Source organism: Carcharodon carcharias, chromosome 32 (assembly GCF_017639515.1).
Source record: "Carcharodon carcharias isolate sCarCar2 chromosome 32, sCarCar2.pri, whole genome shotgun sequence".
In the NCBI taxonomy this organism is placed as follows: Eukaryota; Metazoa; Chordata; class Chondrichthyes; order Lamniformes; family Lamnidae; genus Carcharodon; species Carcharodon carcharias.
This window is the reverse complement of record NC_054498.1, coordinates 19,167,159-19,190,551: the sequence shown is the minus strand read 5'-3', so window position 1 is coordinate 19,190,551 and position 23,393 is coordinate 19,167,159. Positions and strand designations below refer to the sequence as shown.

The 23,393-nt window shown below is 41.7% G+C and overlaps 1 protein-coding gene across 3 annotated transcripts in view; it reads right to left on the bottom strand.

Annotated features, from left to right (window-relative positions):
• The window catches only part of usp3 (ubiquitin specific peptidase 3), an 87,435-nt gene that overhangs the window by 15,543 nt on the left and 48,499 nt on the right, over nt 1-23,393 (bottom strand). For all 3 annotated transcript variants that reach the window (XM_041178506.1, XM_041178507.1, XM_041178508.1), the window contains exons 7-12: nt 16,968-17,081; nt 15,839-15,952; nt 14,303-14,449; nt 14,030-14,136; nt 13,876-13,956; nt 4,646-4,764 (exon numbers count right to left, since the gene is read on the bottom strand). In XM_041178506.1, the coding sequence (XP_041034440.1) occupies nt 4,646-4,764; nt 13,876-13,956; nt 14,030-14,136; nt 14,303-14,449; nt 15,839-15,952; nt 16,968-17,081 (682 nt within the window). The remainder of the gene's footprint in view (nt 1-4,645; nt 4,765-13,875; nt 13,957-14,029; nt 14,137-14,302; nt 14,450-15,838; nt 15,953-16,967; nt 17,082-23,393) is intronic.

Sequence of the window (23,393 nt, the reverse complement as noted above, 5' to 3'; positions counted from 1 at the left end):
ATGTTGGGGCAGGTACAAGTTAGCAAGTTATTGCTAACTCATGGAATACGTAGCACGAAGCGGTCAGCTCGATGGAGTATAGCTTCAACAAAGTATTAAACTTGGGAATTTGTCTTGCAGGGGATACAATTTGAGAATAAGGGATCCCCTGTTTAAGGCAGTTAGAAGGAACTTCCTGTCTGAGGGTCATTAGTCTACAGAATTCTCTATTTTACTCTAAGGCACAATGGAGGCTGGATCATTGAATATATTCAATGCTGAGTTGGAGAAGTTTTTAATCAGATCAGCCATGGCCTTATTCAAGGGAGATGGTGGAGGTTGTTACTGGATTAGTATCGCACAGGCCCAGCATAATGCTCTGGGGGCCTGGGTTTGAATCCCACCATGGCAAATGTGAAATTTGAATTCAGTGAAAATCTGGAATTAAAAGACTGATGATGACCACAAAATTGTCATAAAAAACTCATCTGGTTCACTAATGTCCTTTAGGGAAGGAAATCTGCCACCCTTACCTGGCTTGGCCTACATGTGACTCTAGGCCCACAACAACGTGGTTGACTCTTAACCGCCCTCTGACCAAGGGCAGTTAGGGATGGGCAATAAATGCTGGCCTAGACAGTGACACCACATCCCATGAACAAATTAAAAAAAATAATGGCACAGCAGGCTTGAGGGGCCAAAAGATCTACTTCTGCTTCTATTTCTTACATCCTTATGTGCCTCTTCATAGATTTCAAGGGCTTTTTTGGTAAACCTATTGAAAAAAGTTCAAGACCTTAACATTAAATTCTTATGATAGGGATCCCAGCACATCAGTGCAAAAGACAAGGTTGGAGCATTTGCAATCATCTTCAGCCAGAAGTGTCAAGTGGATGATCCATCTGAGCCTCCTTGAGGTCCCAGTGGCAAGCCTTGAGCCAATTTGATTCACGCCATGTGATATCAAGGAACAGCTGAAGGCAGTGGATACTGCAAAAGCTATTGGCCTTGACAACATTCCAGCAGTAGTACTGAAGACTTTTGCTCCAGAATAACATCGAGCCAAGATGTTCCAGTACAGCTACAATATTGGCACCTATCCAATAATGTGAAAAATTGCCCAGGTATGTCCTCTACGAAAAGCAGGACAAATCCAATCTGACCAATTGCTGCACCACCAGTCTACTCTCGGTCATCACCAAAGTGATGGAAGATGTCAGCAACAGAGCTATCAAGCAGCACTTAGAAATAACCTGCTCAGTTTGGGTTCTGCCAGGGTCAGTCAGTCCCTGACCTAATTATAACCTTTGTCCAAACGTGGACTCAAGAGGTGAAGTGAGAGTGACTTCCCTTGACAGTAAGGCAGCCCTTGAAAAACTGAAGTCAATGGGAATCAGGGACAAAACTCTCCGGTGGTTGAAGTCATACTAGCACAAAGAAGGATGTTGTTGGAGGTCAATCATCTCAGTCCCAGGACATCACTGCAGGAATTCCTCAGGGTAGTGTCCTAGGCTGAACCATCTTCAACTGCTTCATCAGTTGCCTTTCTTTCTTCAGAAGATCAGAAGTGGGATGTTCACTGATGATTGCACAGTGTTTAATGCCATTAACGACTCCACAGATACTGAAACAGTCAGTCAGTGTCCATATACAGCAAAACCTGTACAGCATTCAAGCTTGGGCTAATAAGTGGCAATTAATATTTGTGCCACACAAGTGCCAGGCAATGACCATCTCCAACAAGAGAAAAGCTAACATCTCCCTTGGACATTCAATGGTATTACCATTGCGGAATCCCCTATCAACTGGACCAGCCACTGTAGCTTCAAGAGCAGGTGAAAGGCTGGGAATTCTTTGGCGAATAACTCATCTCCTGACTTCCCAAAGCTGTCCACCATCTACAAGGCACAAGGGAGGAGTGTGACTGAATACTCTCCACTTGCCTAGATGAGCACAGCTCCCACCATCCAGGACAAAAAAGTTGCTTGGTTGGCACCCCATCCACCGATGCACAAAGGAGCAGTGATTGCCATGTACAATATGCACAACAGCAAGGTTCCTTCAAAATGCACCTTCCAAACCTGCGACCTCTGCCGCCTAGAAGGACAAGAGCAGCAGATGCATGGGAATACCAATGCCTTCAAGTTCCTCTCCAAGCCACACACCATCCTGACTTGCAACTATGTCGCCACTCTTTCACTGTTGCTAGGTCAAAATCCTGGAACTCCCTTCTAATCAGCACGATGGGTGTACCTATACCACACAGGCTGCAGTGGTTGAAGGCGGCGGCTCTCCACCACCTTCAAGGACAATTGTGCATCTCGATGCAAAATGCTGGAGCATTTGCAACAATCTTCAGCCAGAAGTGCCGAATGGATGAGCCACCTTGGCCTCCTCCGGCGGTCCCCAGCTTCACAAATGCCAGTTTTCAGCCAATTCGGTTCACTCCATGTGATATCAAGAAACGGCTGAAAGCACTGGATACTGCAAAGGGTATGGGCCCTGATAATATTCTGGCAATACAGCAAAAGTACTGAAGACTTGTGCTCCAGAACTTGCTGCTCCCCTAGCCAAGCTGTTCCAGTACAGATACAACACTGGCATCTACCTGGCAATGAGGAAAATTGCCCAGGTGTGTCCTGTACCCAAAAAGCAAGACAAATCCAACCTGGCCAATTACCACCCCATTAGTCTACTCTTGATCATCAGTGAAGTGATAGCTGCAGTTATCATTAGTGCTATCAAGTGGCACTTGCTTAGAAATAACCCAAACTGAGCATCAGTAGGTTAAGCCAGCGTCACTCAGCTTCTGACTTCATTACAGCCCTAGTACAAACATGGACAAAAGAGCTAAACTTCAGAGATGAGGTGAGAGTGACTGCCCTGGACATCAAGGCAGCATTTGACCGAGTATGGCGTCAAGGAGCCCTAGCTAAAATAGAGTGAATGGGAATCAGGGGGAAAACTCTCTGCAGGTTGGAGTCATATCTAGTACAAATGAAGGTGGTTGTCAGAGATCAATCATCTCAGTTCCAGCGCATCACTGTACCAGTTCCTCAGGGTAGTGTCCCAAGCTTACCCATCTTCATCAATGTTTCATCAATGACCTTACTTCCATCACAAGGTCAGAAGTGGGGATGTTCGTTCATGATTGCACAACGTTCAGCACCATTTATAGCTCCTCAGGTACTGAAGCAGTCTATGTCCAAATGCAGCAAGACCTGGACAATATCCAGGCTTGGGCTGACAAGTGGCAAGTAACATTCGTGCCACACAAGTGTCAGGCAATGACCATCTCCAACAAGAGAAAATCAAAGCATCGCCCCTTAACAGTTCAATGGCATTACCATTGCTGAATCCCCCACTATCAACATCCTGACGGGGTTACCATTGACCAGAAATTGAACTGGACCAGCCATATAAATACTGTGGCTACAAGAGGTCAGAGGCTAGGAATCCTGCACCAAGTAACTTGCCTCCTGACTCCTCAAAGCCTGTCCACCATCTACAAGGCACAAGTCAGGAGTGTGATGGAATACTCTCCACTTGCCTGGAGGAGTGCAGCTCCCACAACACTCAAGGAACTTGACACCATCAAGGACAACGCAGCCACTTAATTGGCACCCCTTCCACAAACATTCACTCCCTCCACCACCGACGTGCAGTGGCAGCAGTGTACCATCTACAAGATGCAGTGCAGAAACTCTCAAAGGCTCCTTTAGGCAGCACCTTCTAAACGCATGACCACAACCATTTCGAAGGACATGGGCAGCAGATACATGGGAGCACCAACACCTCAAAGTCCTCCTCCAAGCCAGTCACCATCCTGACTTGAAAATATATTGCTGTTCCTTCACTGTCATTGGGTCAAGATCCTGGATATCCCTCCCTAACAGCACTGTGGGAGTACCTACACCACAGGGACTGTAGTGGTTCAAGAAGTCAACTCACCACCGCCTCAAGGGCAATTAGGAATGGCCAATAAATGCTGGCCTAGCCTGCAATGCCCACATCCCGTAAATTAATTTAAAAAATGAGGAATGGGTAACAAATGCTGGCCTTACTAGTGACATCCACTTTATTCAATTAAGTGCAATAGATGTGCTGGGTGACAAACTTTTACTGCACATTTGGTATCAGAAATAGATACTTTGCAGCAGAGTGTCCTACCCGTAAATCCTTAAAAACTCAGCGAGGCTTTCTGCATTATTGTTCAATGGAAGTACTGACTAATGCTGGCGTGCACAGAGATCAATCGTCCCACCAAGCAACTGCGAGATTGCAAGCTATATGTACCAATGACATCACTTGTACTGTACAATGGAGGCTAGAAGGTTAATTATAGGGCCTTGCAGCACATCCTTATTATTGAAACTAGTCCACTCAGTGATCACTGGATGGGGATTTAAATGTTTAAAAAGGCTGTAAAATCACTGCATTTTTAAAGCGATTAATGATGGCCACAAACCTGTGTATCACAGTGCTGAAGTCAAGTCTGTTGATAATGTCCTCAATTGTCAAATTGAAAACTGCAATTCAGACACGTGTATTGTAAGATTACTCAAACTACAGAACTCAGAGCCAGGTTTGAAATCAAAAACATCCTGATAATTATTTTGTATTTGATCTCTCAGCAACTCAGCTGCCCAAAAAGCAAAATACTAACCTTTGGCAACTTTTGAATCCAAAATTTTTTGGTGCTCTTCTGTCGCTTTTTACATTTGTGGCACATATAGAGCTCAGTTTCATCCAGCTCCTCCAAGTCTGTGAAACTGCGTAGGCAATCTGCAATAAAAATAGCCCAGAGAACTGCAATCACTGGCTCTCCAAACTCTCATCTGTAATTAATTTTTCATCAAATTAAGTAATTCCGGTCTCAGAAAAGAAAATATGAGGTAATGCTTGCACAGTGCCGCAAAATGGCAATTAAAAAGTGAAAGTACAATACAACAATGATCATCTTCTTTAATCTGTTCAGGCATTCAAAATTATATGGGGTTTTGATAGAACTGATAGGGAGAAACTGTTTCCATTGACAAGAGGGTCATTGACCAGAGGACACAGATTTAAGGTAATTGGCAAAGGGAGGACTGGGAGATTATCTGACATTTTTTTTTTAAAAAGCTCAGCAAGTTATGATGATCTGGAATGCATACCTAAAGAAGGATGAAAGTAGATTCAATATTAACTTTCAGAAGGGAAGTGGATGCAAATACTTGAAGTGACCATACTATGTTAGAATTCTTCATCAAGATGGAAAGTGACGTAGTTGATTCTGAGACTTGGGTCCTGAATCTTAATAAAGGAAACTATGATGGTATGAGGCACGAGTTGGCTATGATGGATTGGGAAACGTTACTTAAAGGGATGATGGTGGATAGGCAATGGCAAGTATTCAAAGAGTGCATGGGTGAACTGCAACAATTGTTTATTCCTGTCTGGCACAAAAGTAAAACAGGAGAAGTGGCCAAACCATGGCCTACAAGGGAAATTAGAGATAGTTTTAGATGCGAGGAAGAGGCATACAAATTGGCGAGAAAAAGCAACAGACCTGAGAATTGGGAGCAGTTTAGAATTCAGCAAAGGAGGACCAATGGATTGATTAAGAAGGGGAAAATAGAGTACGAGAGTAAGCTTGCAGGGAACAGAAAAACTGACTGTAAAAGTTTCTATAGGTATGTGAAGAGAAATAGATTGGTCAAGACAAATGTAGGTCCCTTCCAGTCAGAAACAGGGGAATTTATAATGGGGAACAAAGAAATGGCTGACCAGCTAAATACATACTTTGGTTTTGTCTTCACAAAGGAGGACATAAATAACGTACCAGAAATGTTGGGGAACATAGGGTTTAGTGAGAGGGAGGAACTGAAAGAAATCAGTATTAGGGAAATGGTGTTGGGTAAATTGATGGGATTGAAGGCCAATAAATCCCCAGGCTCTGATAATCTACATCCCAGAGTACTTAAGGAAGTGGCCCTAGAAATAGTGGATGCATTGATGGTCATCTTCTGAGATTCTATAGACTCTGGAACAGTTCCTACAGATTGGAGGGTAACTAATGTAACCTCACTTTTAAAAAGGGAGGCATAGAGAAAACAAGAGAATTAAAGACCAGTCAGCCTGATGTCAGTAGTGGGGAAAATTCAAGAGTCCATTATAAAGGATTTAATAGCTGAGCACGTAGAAAACAGTGGCAGAATCGGACAGAGTCAGCATGAATTTATGAAAGCGAAATCATGCTTGACAAATCTACTGCAATTTTTCAAAGATGTAACTAGTAGAATTGATGAGGGGGAGCCAGTGGATGCGGTTTATTTGGACTTTCAGAAGACTTTCGACAAAGTCCCACATAAGAGATTGGTATGCAAAATTAACGCGCATGGGATTGGAGATAATGTATTGAGATGGATAGAAAACTGGTTGGCAGACAGGAATCAAAGAGTAGGAATAAACGGGTCTTTTTCCAAATGGCAGGCAGTGACTAGTGGGGTACCGCAGGGATCGGTGCTGGGACCCCAGTTATTTCACAATATATGCTAATGATTTAGATGAGGGAATTAAATGTAATATCTCCAAATTTGCAGATGACACAAAGCTGGCTGGGAAGGTGAGCTGTGAGGAGTTTGCAGAGAAGCTTCAGTCTGATTTGGACAAGCTGAGTGAGTGGGCAAATGCATGGCAGATGCAGTATAATGTGGATAAATGAGAGGTTATCCATTTTGGTAGCAAAAACAGGAAGGCAGATTATCTGAATGGCTATAAATTGAGAGAGGGGAATATGCAACGAGACCTGGGTGTCCTTGTAGACCAGTCGCTGAAGGTAAGCATGCAGGTGCAGCAGGCGGTAAAGAAGGCAAATGGTGTGTTGGCCTTCATAACCAGAGGATTCGAGTACAGGAACAAGGATGTCTTGCTGCAATTGTACAGGGCCTTGGTGTGTAGTTTTGGTCTCCTTATCTGAGGAAGGATGTACTTGCTATTGAGTGAGTGCAGCGAAGGTTTACCTGACTGATTCCTGGGATGGCGGGACTGACATATGAGGAGAGATTGAGTCGATTAGGATTATACTCGCTGGAGTTCAGAAGAATGAGGGGGGGACCTATAAAATTCTAACAGGACTAGACAGGGTAGATGCAGAAAGGATGTTCCCGATGGTGGGGGAGTCCAGAATCAGGGGTCACAGTCTGAGGATATGGGGTAGGCCATTTAGGACTGAGATGAAGAGAAATTTCTTCACCCAGAGAGTGGTGAGCCTGTGGAACTTGTTACCACAGAAAGTAGTTGAGACCAAAACATTGTATGTTTTCAAGAAGGAGTTAGACATAACTCTTGGGGAGAAAGGGATCAAAAGTTATAGGGAGAAAGCAGGAGCAGGCTATTGAGTTGGATGATCAGCCATGATCATAATGAATGGCGAAGCAGGCTCGAAGGGCCAAATGGCCTACTCCTGCTCCTAGTTTCTATGACAAAAAGCTACAGAGCTATGAGAGAACAACAGGCAAATGATACCAACTGGGTAGCTCTTTCAAATAGTCGATACAGGCACAGGTACTATGCAATTGAATGATTCTGTGATTCTCGAGCCTCAGATGTCTTTTGCAAACCAGAGTTGGTGCATTAAGTTTGCATATGGCTAGGACTCTTCCCCAAAACACTTCAAGAGGCCTCTTTTGGATGGTAGTCTAGTGCAGTATTTGGAGAAATCAGCTGCAGTCTGCATTTCTAATGGACACCGTTGATGCATCTAGAGTTTTTAATTACGTTTACTGAAATAAAAATATCCACAATACGTTGTCAACACTGCTTTTATACGTAGCATCCTATTTTTAATTTGAAGAGAAGTTCATATTTCAATTGAAAAAAAGAGCAAAATATATCAGGCAAGAGCTTGAGGGGAAAAGTAGAAGATCCTGATTGCATTACCAGAGTCATCTGCATTGAAAAAACATTAGGAGAGACAAATTGCAAACTATTTAAACTCAATTCAGAGAAGACAATCTAAATAAAGGTCAGCACTCTTGCACATTAGCATTTCCAACTTAGTATCAATGGGAGCATCATCTGTAGACATGGCAACACCTTAAGGGTGTTCTCTATGTTAAAAGGTACAATATAAATACAAGTTGTCTTATTGAATAGTGCTCTTTCTCCTCCCCCATGCTGCTCACATAGAATTCTCTATTCCCAAATTAAATAAGTGATAAGAATTTGTTAACAGTATCTGACACACCGATATTGGTGAGATTCTCAACATATAAAATGCACTGTTTTTAACCAGATCACCTATCATGCTTTGCAAAGATAGCTCTGGAGTCTTTATCAATGTGCCACTGACAACAGAGATTCACCTAATAGTATAATATGGAACAGGAGACAGCCATTAACCCCTTGTGCCTGTTCTGCCATTCAATCAGCTAACAGTGTAATATGGAACAGGAGACAGCTATTCAGCCCCTTGTGCCTGTTCTGCCATTTAATCGGCTAACGGTGTAATATGGAACAGGAGAAAGCCATTAACCCCTTGTGCCTGGTCTGCCATTCAATCAGATCTGTACTTTAAATCCATTTACTCACCTCTGATCCACAACTCCTGAGACCCTTACCCAACAAAAACATCTCATTCTTCAAATTTCAAATGCTCAGCTGCTCAGAATTCATAGCTTTGGAGTTATTGAAAAGGTACTGAAGCAATGTATCACGTGGCTGCTTCAGGTTAAAAATTTTTCTCACCTTACTCATGATATAAATATAGAGGCCCTCACAGATTATAGCCATGTTGTTCATCCCTCTATAAACCTGCCTGAGCTCAAATATTTATATTGTTTGTTCCATTTGCCATGCTGGGTTTATCATTTTTGCCCAGATGCAGCACTTCTATTGTCTTTTCTCTTGAGATGGAGGGATATCCTATGAGGAAAGATTAAATAGACTGGGTCTTTATTCTCTGGAGTTAGAAGAATGAGAGGTGATCGCATTCAAACATACACAATTCCAATAAGGCATGACATGGTAGATACAAGAGGGACGCTTCCCCAAGCTGGGCAGGGGGCCTAGAACCAGGGGACAGAGTGTCAGAATACAGGAAAGGCCACTTAGGACTTCACTCAGAGGGAGGTGAATCTTTGGAATTCTCTGCCCCAGATAGCTCTGGAGGCTCGATTATTGAACATGTTCAAGGCAGAATTCGATAGGTTTCTACATATTAAAAACAGCAAAAGATACAGAGATAGTGCAGAAAATGACACTGAAGTAGGAAGTCAGTCATGATCTCACTCAATGGTGGGGAGGGTTCAAAGGGCTGAATGTCCCAGTCCTGTTCCTATTTCTTATGTTCCAAAGTTTTCGATTTCTCAGCTATTTACAGGAGTATTAATGTTTGCTCATCTATTTCCTACATTGGATTTGGGGTTCTTGTTCTCTTCAACAGCCAGCACTCTCACCATGCTTTGGGTTTGACTGACAGACCGACCAACCAACCAACTGATGGACAATTTCTTTGATCCAGAATATCCAAGTTCAGCATCAATGCATTTCAAATGTCCTCCTTTTGCCTGCCATGAAAATCAGTCCTTCTCAGCGACTTATCAAAAACAATATTGTTAACTTACGAATTATTTACAGGCAAACTTTTCTAAAAATGTTGCAAGAGAAAATATATATATTTGTGGCGTAATCTTTCTTCATTTTAATTTCTTTTGTTCGTTGTTATGTGCTGCAGAAGGTCAGGATGAAAATTAAAACTCCCACATTGTATCACTTACATGCTCAGAATGTAAAAATCCTAGATACTGGAAATCTGAAATTAAAAGAGAATGCTGGAAACACTCAGCAGGTCAAGAATTATCTGTGGACACAGAATCAGAGAGAAACTAACTTCTGACAAAAGATCATTGAGTGGAAACGGGAACTCTCTTCTCTCCCTGCAGATGCTGCCTGACCTGCTGAGTGTTTCCAGCATTCTTTGTTTTTATAAGCAACTCCAACTGGTCTACCAATCTAACATTTATCTTGCCATTAGTAGCCTGATTTGAATATTTTGTTTTATTTCCTATCCCTCTGGCATCTTCAATAATTGAAATTAATATATTTAAGAAGCTCAGCTTCTTTTCCAGTGATCTTTGTGTGGACAATATGAGCAATGACCCAAGCCAAACAGTGACAAGTCGATTAGCTTAATCAATATCTGTGTGTCAAAGAGCCATTTGAGCATTGTTGTGGAGGGCAGCCCCTGCTTCCACTACAGTATGGTTCAGTGACTCCAGAAGAGCTGAGAAGGCGGTGAGGCAGTGGGGGGGGTTGGGGGTGGTTCACAGGACAAAGGCGGTATGAGGGGTTGGTGGTTGAACATAGCAATTACGTGTTATAGTAACAGGGGAGGTCATGAGCTTTTTGACACTAGGACCAACAATGCTCCTGAACAGAGCCAAAATCCAGCCATGACATGATTAACAATAAGCTCCCTCCACAAGGTGCATCTCAAGTTGATAAGGCCATAAAGAAAGTTAATTGAATGCTAATTATGATTAGAAGTACAGAATCTAAGCGTTTTTATAATCGCAAATCTATAAAAACCTTAGCAGACCACAGCTGGTACAGTCTGTCCAGTTCTGGATTCCAGACTATCAGAAGGATTGTTGAGGCAATAGAGAATGCACACAGATTCACTAGGGTCACTTGGTAGCACAGAATTTGAATCTTGCTGAAAAGAGACATACATTGCTGAAGCCTCTCCTCTTGCACTCAACAGGACAAACGCCAAAATGCCAAATTTCAAACAGTCTACAATTTACACCACAGGAGGAAAGGCTGATTGGTTGGCAAAGTCGACTGTTCAGCTGAGGCGTTGCCATGGCGAAGACTACAGGGAACCATAGGCTCCCCTAGCTCCCAGGTCATTTAAAAGAGACCAAGGTTGAACATATTCATATTCCTTCTTTTGCAGAGACGGATCCTTCTGTATGAATATATATCAATTCTAGCAAGCGTAAATGAATGATGTTGCGAGCTTGACTGATTATCTTAAATTGGTTGTTAGCGTAGTAATGCAAGGACCCATTCTGTGCAAACAAAAGGAATATGGTCAGGTTGGATTTTCTATGTAATTTTATGTATCTCTGACTTATCTAATGGCTCTATTTCCTTTTTCCAGTCTAAACTGTTATTCCAGAACATTTAAATTCTCTATAGTTATTTGGTAGTACAGAATTTGAGTATTGCTGAAAAGAGAAACATTTTGATGCAGCTTTTCACCTTGCACTCATCAGGACAATCACAAGAATACAATGTACTGAAAGAATACATTTGTATAAATAAATTTGTTGTTCTTCCTTGCATTGTACTCCAAACAACTGCAGAGACTTGAGCACAGAAACCAGGCTGACATAGTGGTAATGTCACTGGACTAGACCAGGATAACGCTCTGGGGTCATGAGTTCAAATACCACCATGGTAACTGGTGGAATTTAAATTCAATACAAAAAAATCTGTTAATTGAAATCTAGTCTCAGTAATGTTGACCATGAATATCATTGATCGTGGTAAAAACCCATCTGGTTCACTAATGTCCTTTAGGGAAGGAAATCTGCCATCCTTACCTAGTCTGGCCTACATGTGGCTCCAGGCCCACAGCAATGTAGCTGACTCTTAACTGCTCTCTGAAATAGCCTAGCAAGCCACTCAGTTCAAGGGCAATTAGGGATGAGCAACCCATGTTGGGCTTGCTAACGACGCCCACATCCCATGAAAGAAGAAAGAAAAAAATCACTATGATGCAGCATTGAGGGATTGCTGAGTTGTCAGAGGTGTCATCTTTTGAGTGACATGTGAAACCAAAGCTCTAACTGCCCCCTCAGCTGGGTGTAGAACATCCAAAAGAGAAAAGTAGGGAGTTCTTCAGGTATCTTGGCCTTCAAACCACCGCCATCAAAACAGATAATGTGATAATTTATCTCGCTGCTACTTGTGGACCTTTGACGTTTGTAAATTTGTGACTGCATTTTCCACATTACAATAATGTTTACCCTTCAAAATAATTTATATTCGGGTGTCCTGGGGCTATGAAAGTGTATAACAGCAAGTTCTTTTTGCTGTGTTTGAGATACCATTTACATTCCAGTCTCTAACTGCTGCAACAACCATGAGTGCAGTCATTCTGATATATTTGTAAAAGGCATGTCTTAATGGTTAAGCCAATTCTCTGAACTTCTACGTTTCTACGAATTATGTCATTCCTTTTATTTATGACATTTTGTCTCGACTGTTTCTCTAATCTCTCCAAAACCGCTCTATTCAGCTTCTCTAAAATTAACTGCTTAATTTAGGGTGTGCTCATCCCATGTAAAGACTTTCAATCTGTCCCAGAATTTGTGCAATCTCGTGGATCAGAAACCCACTATTCTACACAAATTTCTAGCCATGAATGGGGGAACAGAATAACCCTAATCTCAAGGCGAGTTTACAATAACCAGCCAAAGATGGACCCAATGCAAATGCTTTTGAGAAGGACTTTCCTAGGGTCTAACCCACATGCACTTTGAATATAACTTTTTTGGAGAAAGGAAGAGATTTCTTTGAAAATAAAATACTTGCCCTTTAAACCGTCCTTAAAACACACAACGTTTCTCACTAAACATATCATCTATCACTGTTCCTTTTGAGTATGACTTGGGATCATAGCCACAATCATGCAATATAGGTATGGCAAAAGCTATTGATTAGTGATTTTAATCAGGAAAAAGCTACATCAGCACAGAATAAAATTCACAATACTCTAATAAAATTTCTGAGTGAATCATTACAAAGTTTTTGCAGGTATGAAATTTACAATACAGTTGTAACAAATAGCTTATTGAGCAGAGTGGACAGATGGAAGGGGCTGGTCTGCCCATAAGCAGGAGTCCGAGTGAATCTGAATCTGCAAAAGCAGGTAGGTAAATGAAAATTACATCAAATAAATTCGAACCAGAGTAGTACAGTGGCTGGAAACAGAAATAATGTAATCAGGAGCCAAGTTAGTTACAGCAAAATGTAGGATATCCTGGATCTGCAAAGTTTCCAGAAGTTGCGACTCAAGCAGAGGAATGTAGAGCTCAAGGACAAGCTGACTATACCATGCAACATGTGAGCAAAGGGAAAGTATATGGAGGACACATTCCAGAAGAAAATTATCCCACAGTTGGAGGGGGATGGTAAAGCAGGGACACAGGTGCTTGCCTGCAGGAAGGAACAGTACATGAGCATATGAAAATAGTTATAGTCTGGAAAAAGGAAAGATATTATTAATGGTAATACTCAGGTGGAATTTAACAGAAGCAAATCAATACTGAACAGTGCCAAATAGCAAATGCAATGCAGAAATGAAACCCAAAGACCACAAAGCAAAAATAAGCAGTTAGCAACAGCCAGCAATAAAACTGAAATATTGAACCAAACAACTCACTCAAAATATTTTCTCAACCGTTTCAGATGAGTTTTTATTTCTTCAGACTGTTAACAACAAACTAGCAAACAATGTATGAAGATCTAAATAACTTGCAAAACATACGTCAACTTGGAGAAAACTGTCCAATGGGAACTAGTCCCAGGCACAGGCCTAAGGCTCGAGTTGGCTTCAGAACTACTGTCTGTATTTATGGTATGGTTGAGAGCTGTGGCACAGCAGGTCTGTTATTCCTTGCAGTGGGTAGGGAAACACTATTTTCCACTGACTTACCATAGGAAATGCCACAAGAGGTCTCAGTTTAAATAGACATTTCGTAGTTAGGCTGCACCTTGCTGTCTAACTTTCTTCCTCCTTTATTTGAGGTGGCTTTTAATGATCTGTTCATTACTAGTTAGTTACCAATTTTGTACTCCTCTTTTCACTTATGTAAACATTAAAACCAAACAGAACCTTACCACGTAGGGTACATACTGGTCCATTGTCCTGGTTCTTGGATCTTTTGTTTCTGAACTGACTTGGGATATCTAATGAAAGATCTTGAAAGAAAAAACATGGTTGAGAGTATAATAAATCCCTTTGTAGGAAATATTCTAAAACAAAAATACTTACCAAGGAATGGATCAAACTTTCTGGATTCGGTCCCACAAATTAGACAGTTTACTTCATTCTGAAGTATTCCTCCAAATATGTTAGTAACAACTGTTGAAACACCATTTCTGAAAGTAAACAAAATATTATCAGTGACAGTAAAATGGAGAAGAGACAGCTCAGTTGTCAAATAACCAACAACTATACACCACAGCAATGATGGTCAAGACACAAATAAAGCTTTTAGCAATATATTTTATCTGATACACGATACGGACGAAATCAAGGACTTACATGCAGCATTTACTGGATGAAGAGATGCTCGAGCTGTCTGGTGAGATAAATGAAGTTGTCATACCGTTGTAGCTCCGCTGAAGCTCTAAGTGGAGATGGTCTAACAAGTATCGCATAAATTCATGAGCATCTTGCTGCTGATATCCTCTGCACATGGAGACAGAGAAAATCATTATTCAATCTTCCTGAGGCACAAAATTTCAATCATTTGATTCTTTCCATTACAAATTGTTTAGAGCATTGTACTTAATCTGATATTCTTAATGAGGGAGTTGCAGTTTGTTGGATAAATAAGCTAGTTCTTCTGCAAAAAATGACAAATTTTAACTTCACTGTTATAAAACTGTTCATACTTGGTGTGAAATCTTGATGTTGTCTATAACATTGGAATACACCATCCTTATTTGGAACTATATCACTGTTCCTTGTGGGTGTCGCTGGGTCAAGATCCTAGATCTCCCTTCCTAACAATACTGTGGGTGTACTTATACCACAGGGACTGCAGCAGCCATGCTGCAGTCTATGCTCTCAACCACTTTCTCAAGAGCAATTAGGGATGGGCAATAAATGCTGGCCTAGCCAGTGACACCCACAACCTATGAAAGAATAATAAAAAAATACATTTTTGTGAAACACTCATGCACTCTGTGATACCTTGCCTCGGGAGGGAAGGGAGGAAAAAAATTTTTCTGAAAATTACTGGCAAATATCTGAACATTTGGGATGTGGTCACTGAGCTTCCTGGTGGGCCAAGGAACTATGTGCAATGGGAATTATGTAACAATGAATCAGGGGAATTAAGCCATGTGAAGGGAATGGGCATCTTTAACTGTAAAATGGCCTCTCACACATTACAAGTGATTAGCATTGCTTTTACAGACCTCATTATATCATACTCCAATGGTGAATTCTCTCCCTCACTGCATCCAGCATTGCAAATTAGGATTCCCCATTATTAACTCTAGCTCCATGATAAAGCAAATGGTAGTAATTTCAATTCACTTGCCTGGAAACACTCATTTTGTTGAGGGAATTCAATGTGATGACTCCTTACTTAGTGTTCCGTACTATATTTGTACATAGAAAAATTCCTTTAGATTCTATACTCTATGGTGCAGTTTTGAAACACATTATGGATAGCCTCCTAATCACAGTTACTACTTACAGTTCGAGGCAAGGCCACTCAAACAAACTCAAAACATTAAGTAGGTTTACAAATCACTAACTCCCAAGAATCACTATGCTGCTTTAAGTTGACATTGCTACAAAATAAATTGTGAAATCAAAGCCACATTTTCTTGATTGAACAGGCTTCCACAGGTAATTGTGTGTGTTCTCAGCTAGTTGGTTAACGAGAATTAGGGCTGTTTCGCAGAGGCATCTTAGTTGTAGAAAAGAGGGCAGCAAAACTGATTCATTATACTCTCTCCAATAGTAATTCACATCAGCAAAAACTACACGTGCTAGGAATATACAGCACCTGTAAGGAGAAAGGCAGCTCAACATTTTTGGGTGTGATTCTCCTCTGCTGCCTACCTGAAATTCGGCATGATTTTCCAAATTACATAGAAGAGAGATTCAGGACAGAATGCAGTTTGGCTTCCTTGCCATAAAGCGCAGAGAGTTTTCCGGAACTCTTCAACTAGGGAGCTGTAATATTTAACAGGGAAGCAAAAAAAAAAAGGTGCATCATTAATAAGCATTGCTCTAAGGCTCCAGGTCCCAGTTACTAACTCCCACATCTTCTCGAAAGAGAGAACCATACAACACACAGGATCTTTTGACCAAATGCGCCTGACCCAGTTTTTTTAAAGTGCTATCCACGCAGTTCCTTTCTTCTACCTTACATAATAGCATTTTATTGCATCACCCTTTTCCCATTTAAAATTTGTTATAGACTCCACCCTCCCACTATTTCTGGTATAAAAAAATATTCGTAGTCACTAAACCATCGTTTATATAATATCCTGAGGTCTTCAGGGTCTTGTTTAAAACTTAAGATATACTACAGGCATAGCATACTATAGCAGTAGCATTTTTACAACTGATTTATAATTTCTCTCAGCCATTAGCTAATGAGGCAAGGCAAGTTCTGAACAACATTCAACCCTTTTGAAATTTCTACTCCTCTTTAACATTAATTAGAATCAGAATGGTGACAATACAGGTGGACATTTGGCCCCAGTTGTCTACATTGGCCCTCTGAAGGAGCAATTCACCTAGTGCCAGTTCCCTGCAATTTTCCCTCTTAGCCCTGCAATTTTTTTTTCAGATAAAAATCCAATTTCCTTTGAATGCCTCCATTGAACTTGCCTCCACCACAATTAGGCAGTGCATTCCACATTGTAACCACTCACTGTTCAAAAAAAGACTTTGAACAAGGGCGTAACATTTGCAATTTTCCAATCCTCTGGTAACCACTATCCCCCACTCCAAGAGTCTAAGGAATTAACAGTCCGAAACAGTGGCTCAATTCAAGTGGATTAACTCATCAATACGAAAGTGAGAAAACTTGCCTGCAGCTCAAGTTAAATAAAAGAGGAGTGTTTCAACATGGGCTTTTTTGTGGCCTCGATTTTATTACATTTTTGATTAGCTCTCACTTGTGTCCATTTTATTAAGTATTACAGATTATTATAATAATCAGAGAGATGTAGCAACATACACACTGTTATCTCCTTGGCTCCTGGTGTGATAGGTCCTTCTACCTGCAGTTTTACCACTGCGCAACTCCACTGCTGGAAGCTCCTTGAAATAACAGCAGAATTGCTGAATGTTGCTGCAAGTGAAGGAAAATAACAATCGGTTGAAAAGCACAACATCACTACCTTTAAATCCAAAAGTGTGTGTCTTTAAAAGCGCTAATTGCCTGATTTTTCCAAAGTACCACTGTTAAATAATACATGCCTCAGAGCAGTCACAAGGCAGCAACCTGATTGATGAAGTGCCCAGAACAAGCCAACACAGTACAAATAGTTTCCAACAGATTTATGAACCCAGAGGTGAGATTACAACCTGAAGATCACTTCAGGGAATTCTACACTGTAAGCGTGATGAGTTCCGGCAGTGTGAAAGCCAGTGGTTAATAGTGCAACTAGGTATCAACTGTGCCCTGAAGCGATCTCAAGGCAGTAATCTCACTCTGTGCACATATTTCTATTGGAAGCTATTCATACTGTGCTCTCTTGTGCTGAACACTTCATCAATCAGATCTTTGCCTTGATATTGCTCTTGGGCATGAATTATTTTAGGAGTGAAACATTAGAAAAATCATGCACTTAACCCTCAGGTCCAAAAGTGTGGCTTTTTAAAGAAATAGTAAACCTCTCAGAAAAAATGATGAGTGTCTACCAGACAATTCACAGCGACAGACCCAGTTAAAATCACTCTATATATCTTATTTACAGCAAATCTTTTTAGGATCCCTAGACTGTACTGCAGTGAAATGGGGTTCAAGTTTTGCTGGAAATTTAAAATACATGGTGTAGGCTAGAATCTTGTGCCTCCACCAAGTTACTAATTCAGAAAAAACAATTGAAAAAAAAATCACTAGCAGGCTCTCAAGAACTTTGTTGGTTTAGTTAGTGAGCAGCTAAAGTAAACAGGGCAGAAAGTACCCAGGTTCAATCGCTGGTCAGTGTTGAAATAGCTAATCTCAGTCAGAAGGTAAAAGGAGTTCCAAGCCACACACCATCCTGAACTGGAATAATATAACTGTTACTCCTCTGTTGCTGTACCAAAATCCTGTAACTTCCAACAGCACTGTAGGTGTACCAACACCAGGCAGACTGAAACAGTTCAAGAAGCTAGCTTACCACCACCTTCGCAAGGGCAGTTAGCGATGGGCAACAAAACGCTGGTCCTGCCAGCAATGCCCATGAAAAAGTAAAAAAGAAATAGTCAGTTCCACAACATCTTGGTTAGAAAAGGGAAAGCCAAAGAACCTGCTTGAAATGCATGTTATCGGGCAATAGCAGAAAAAGGGCTGGACTTGAACAGTTTACTGATCAGCTAACATCTAGGTTTACAACTCAAGAAACATCCCAGCTCTTAAGAACTGTCCCTTGTCCTTTCCTGTGAGCAGGAGCCTACACAGTTGACAACATGGAGCTGAACTGAGCCTCCAAGTCCTACCCTTAGCGTGTTCCTCCAAACCAAAATGTCATCAAATGCAAAGTATCCAATATCACCAAGGGGGCTCTGAATAACCCCCTCCAATTAAAACAATTCAGGAGTGATGGATTCTGCAGAGGTATTCTCCTGAGGAAGCTGAGTTCAGGACACTGTACGAGGGATTTTTGAACCAATACCCAATAAGCAGCAGCTTAGTTTTGTCAGCTTGCTGAATGAAATACTTATTCTGCCCCCTCCACAATTGAGGGTATTATTTAGGGGCTTGCTGGGCAGAGACATTTCCCAAGGCCATGCTAGTACTGAGGTATTGAGGGATGAAGCCCCACTGGCTTCCAGGTGTTACTGGAGAGAACCTAATTCTGCTTGGCCCCAACAAGTTGATTCCCAGGGCCTCTCAGGGAAGGTGAGCCTTCCACCACTTTGAAGCCTAGTGGAGGGAAGATAAGGCTTGGATAAGCCACTTCCCTTCTACCACATCCACAGGTGAGAAGAGGAGGTAGCAGCCCAGCTGGCAAGCCTGTTCTGCTCTCAATGACAAAAATCAGGACCTCTTGAATGGTTGAATGGAGGTGAGAAGCAACCACTCCCTGCAGGAGGGAAAGAAAAGGAAAGCTCACTGAGATAAAATTTGGGAGGGTGATTGAAGAGACGGGAAGCCATAGGAGAGCAAGGAGCTACACTTCACACTCATGACAGGCAGGGTTTCTTATTTGGATTCCTTCCCATGAAGTGAATTCCCACTTCACTCCTACCTTGTCTGAGTGATTTTTCCCTTCTTTGCTTCCGTCATTTTTAAAATTTTAACCTCTTTCCCCGGCCCCTTTACTTCCTACCAGGCAGGAGGACAATTAAAATAGCCACAGTGACTTGTCACACTGATCTTCTTGGTGCCTTCCCACAGGAGTATTTTAACTTGCTCTATTGACAGGTGAATGGACCATTGCTGGATGGTTGCAAGGTCCTTTTTAAATACGTAGATCTGGCTCCAAAGACAACATAAGGCCTGACGGCTAATTTAACCTAAGGCATGTCTGTCTTAAAATGGCTGTTATGATTTCCCCACAATCAAAGCAGCAAGAGGAGCCAAGGTTGCCACAAGCTCAAAAAGGGGAGTGAATTGTATTTCTTTTTGGTTTTCTTAGTCCACAAAGAAACAAGAATGCTCCTGTATTCCCCACAAAGGAAACCTGGGCCTTACCAGCCGAGACCTCCCCACTCCTTACCAGAATGCCTGGACCGTTCCTTTGCGTCCCCTACAACAGCCCCCCTTTTGCTCAAAATCACAATCCTGGTAATGGCTAGCAAATGCTTCCTGCCGGATTTGGGCAGGGGACTGATTTGGGTTGGGAGGTGGGAAGGGGTAGTTGGCCTATCTAGAGGAGTGCTAGGAGGTTAAAATCTCCCAGGCCCCACTCTGTGAAGGGCTGGACGTTTAGCTGTCTGCTTTGGTTCCTGCCACACAACTCCTGCTCTGAGTTAAAATTGGCTATTTAATCTTGAATCCCCATATGAAAAGTCATAGGAGATTGACAAGTGTGAATAAGCCTATTTCCATCAACTCCTACATCATACACAATGAGTACAATACATTAATTGCACCTAATCAGACCATGTACAATCCAAAGCATTTTTGAACAGATCAATTTATTTCCATCCCAAATTCAACACTGAGCAGAACATTTCATTAATCATCAACTATTATACCCAACAGTATTGTATCTTGGCAGTTAAACAAAACATTTAGAGAGGAAAGTGCTTTTTAAAAAACCCTACACGTGGAACATTAGGCAGGCACTGAAAGCTTTGCATGCAATCAATCATCAAATTCTGAAGGTTAAATACATGTCTGCGAGCTTTGTCATTACTTAGATACAATTTTTCAGTTATCACTAAAGGTGCCATCTTTTGAATCTATACTGCAAAGACAGTTATATTAATTAGTAGCAGCAGTGTGTGCCACATACAAGATGTACTACAGCAATTCGACAAGCCTCCTTCAACAGCACCTTCCAAACCCATGACCTCTATTACCTAGAAGGACATGGACAGCAGATGCATGGGAACACCACCACCTACAAGTTCCCCTCCAAGCCCTACACCAGCCGGACTTGGAAATGTATTGTTGTTCCTTCACTGTCGCTGGATCAAACTCCTGAGACTCCCTCCTTAAAACTACACCAAATAGACTGCAGCGGTTCAAGGAGGGAGCTCACCATCACCTTCTTAAGGACAATTAGGGATGGGGCAACATATGCTGGCCTAGCCAGTGATGTCCACATCCTGTGAAAGAATAAATTTTGAAAAAAATACACGCAGCACCCTGACTTGAAAGCATATCAGCATTCCTTCATCATCGCTGAGTCTAAAATCTTCCTACTAGCACTATGGGTATAACTAAGCTACATGGACTGCAGCAATTCAAGGCAGCTCCATGGCCTTATCAAGGGGAATTAGGTTGGGCTATAAATGCTGGCTTAGTCACCGAATCTTTCATCCTATGAATGAATGAAAAAACCTCGCAGGGTGACTGTATACTACTATGCCACCACTTCAGGTGGGACTGTCCTGTTAGTTGGAGGACCCTGGGACACTGTCTGAAAGGTATGAATCTATGAATATGACTATGTCAGGCTGTTGCTTGGTGAGTTTGCTGGACAACTCTCAATTTTGGCTTAAGTCTCCATCAAAGAGCACTGTGCAGGGCTGACTAGGTTGTATGTATCTGTCATGTCCGAATCCAGAACTTAGGTCAATGCCAGTTGGGTCCATCTGGTCTTATCCTTATTATGCTTTGTTGTAGCAGTTTGGTACAACAGAGTGTGTCTTGATAGGCCTTTTCAGAGAGCAGTTAAGAGTCAATCACATTGCTGTGTGTTCTATAGTCGCAGATAATCCACACCAGGTTAAGAAGCTTCCTTCCTTCCCGAAAAGATATTATAGAACTAGTTATGCTTCTGCGCCAATCTGGTGGATCCGTTGTCACCATTACCAATACTAGCTTTTTAGTTCAGAATTGTCTAATTAACTGAATTAACTTCCTCAACTGCCATGGTAGGGTTTGAACGCTCACCTCCAGATTAATAGTCCAGGCCTCTGCATTACGCAGTACTCCTGTTGCACTACCACAGCCACTAATACAAAACATCTCTTTGACTTCCCTCTTAACCTCAATGCTGTTTTTCTCCCATCCTTTATGTATCTTTCACAAAGCATCATCTGCCTATGTAAAATCCATCAGCCTAGGCCCGAACAGAGTGCTGTTTACTCAGTGCACAACTGGATTCACCCTGAAGCAACAATACACTAAATCTTTCTGTATTAACATATTTTGCTGCTTAATACACAATTATTCTTGATTTTGAGAAACAGAAAGCACTCCAATCTTTATTCTAACTGCTGCATTGCACAGTACACACTTTATAACGTGTTAAATCATACGGCCAGTATGTGATTACTGATAAACTGCTGCAATATGGTAGAGTATCCCTGCTGCAAAAAACATTTCAAAGACAGACTGCAACAAGGGCTGCAAAATTGTATCAAGGTCAGACTAGAGAAATTCCAATAGATTTGCTAAGCATGCAGAACCTACTCAATCATTTAGCATTTCGCTTCTACACACTATTCAGATCAGGCTTGTGCAACTGGCGGGCCGGAATGCGGACTGCAACCCCTCTGCACCCAGCCCGCCAAACGTTGTTGGATGTACAACAGACATAGATTTGAAAAATACTGTAAAACTGCTCATCCAATCAGAGTCTGGGTTCTCCTTGCATTTGCTGCTGAAAAGCTCAATAGTGCCAGAAGCAGGAGCAGGGCACACAGCGCGTGCACCGGGAGGGGTGGGGAGAGCACCGGGGGGGGGGGGGGGGGGGGGGGGGGAGAGAGTGTGAGCGAGAGGAGGGTGAGAGAGCGAGGCTCACTCCCACTCTCAGGGTTCTCATTCACCCTCAACCCCACAGACCAACACACACTCTTACATGCACCCACAGTAGGTGAGGGCGAGTGAGTGTGCACCCTGTGATTGGGAAGTGGGCTAGACACACATGCACACACCCTCTCATACTCTAATGGTCATCTAGATTTATTACTCATATTTTAAAATGATCAATTTATTGCTTTGTTATTTTTTTTTTAGAAAGAAGTTTCTTTTCATACCTCAGCTTTTTTTTTTGAAATTCACAATCAATGTCATGCTAAACCTTATCTTTCTGAAAGCTGCTTATCAGCCCTTTGAATGAAAAAAAAGGTGAAATGTACCCCCCCCCACAAAAGCAAAAAGGTTAGGCAAGTCCAATTCAGATGCTTTGAGGTTGGCTGCAACATAGCAGAGATTAACGGAGATTGTTGAGTTGCAGATCAGAGATTGAACAGGGCAATTAAGAACTTAAGAGTTTCATTACGTCCCTTGTCTGGTATAATACCAATACATCAATGCTTAAAAAAATAGGGAGATAAACTCCCAACTAAGTATGTTCACAACTTCTGCCAACACAAGAATTTGCCTGTTTCTATAAGCCTGTCAGCAGGAAAACATTCAGTTTTATGTTAGTATGACAAAGGTAAATTCCCTGAAGGGGTCACAGCTCTAAGTTAGAGGGCTGTTTTGAAAAGGTTTAAAAATGTCAGATAAAATTTATCAAAGAACAAGATATAATAGTATTTTGTTGCATGCAATTACTTTCCCCTATTTTTCTATGGTTTACTTCAATTTCGCAGCTCACTGAGCATTACAATGCAGGCCTCAATAAAGGAGGATGTTTGATACACACTTCTCAATGTTGTTCCAAAAGGCCTAGTTGAACATCACAACAGTTCTCTAAAGCCAGCAAATTAATTCTATTTGCCAATCTAGAAATTATGATAAGACACAAGAAATAGGGGCAGGAGTAGTCCATATGACCCATCGAGCCTGCTCCACCATTCAATAGGATCATGGCTGATCTCAGCTTCAATT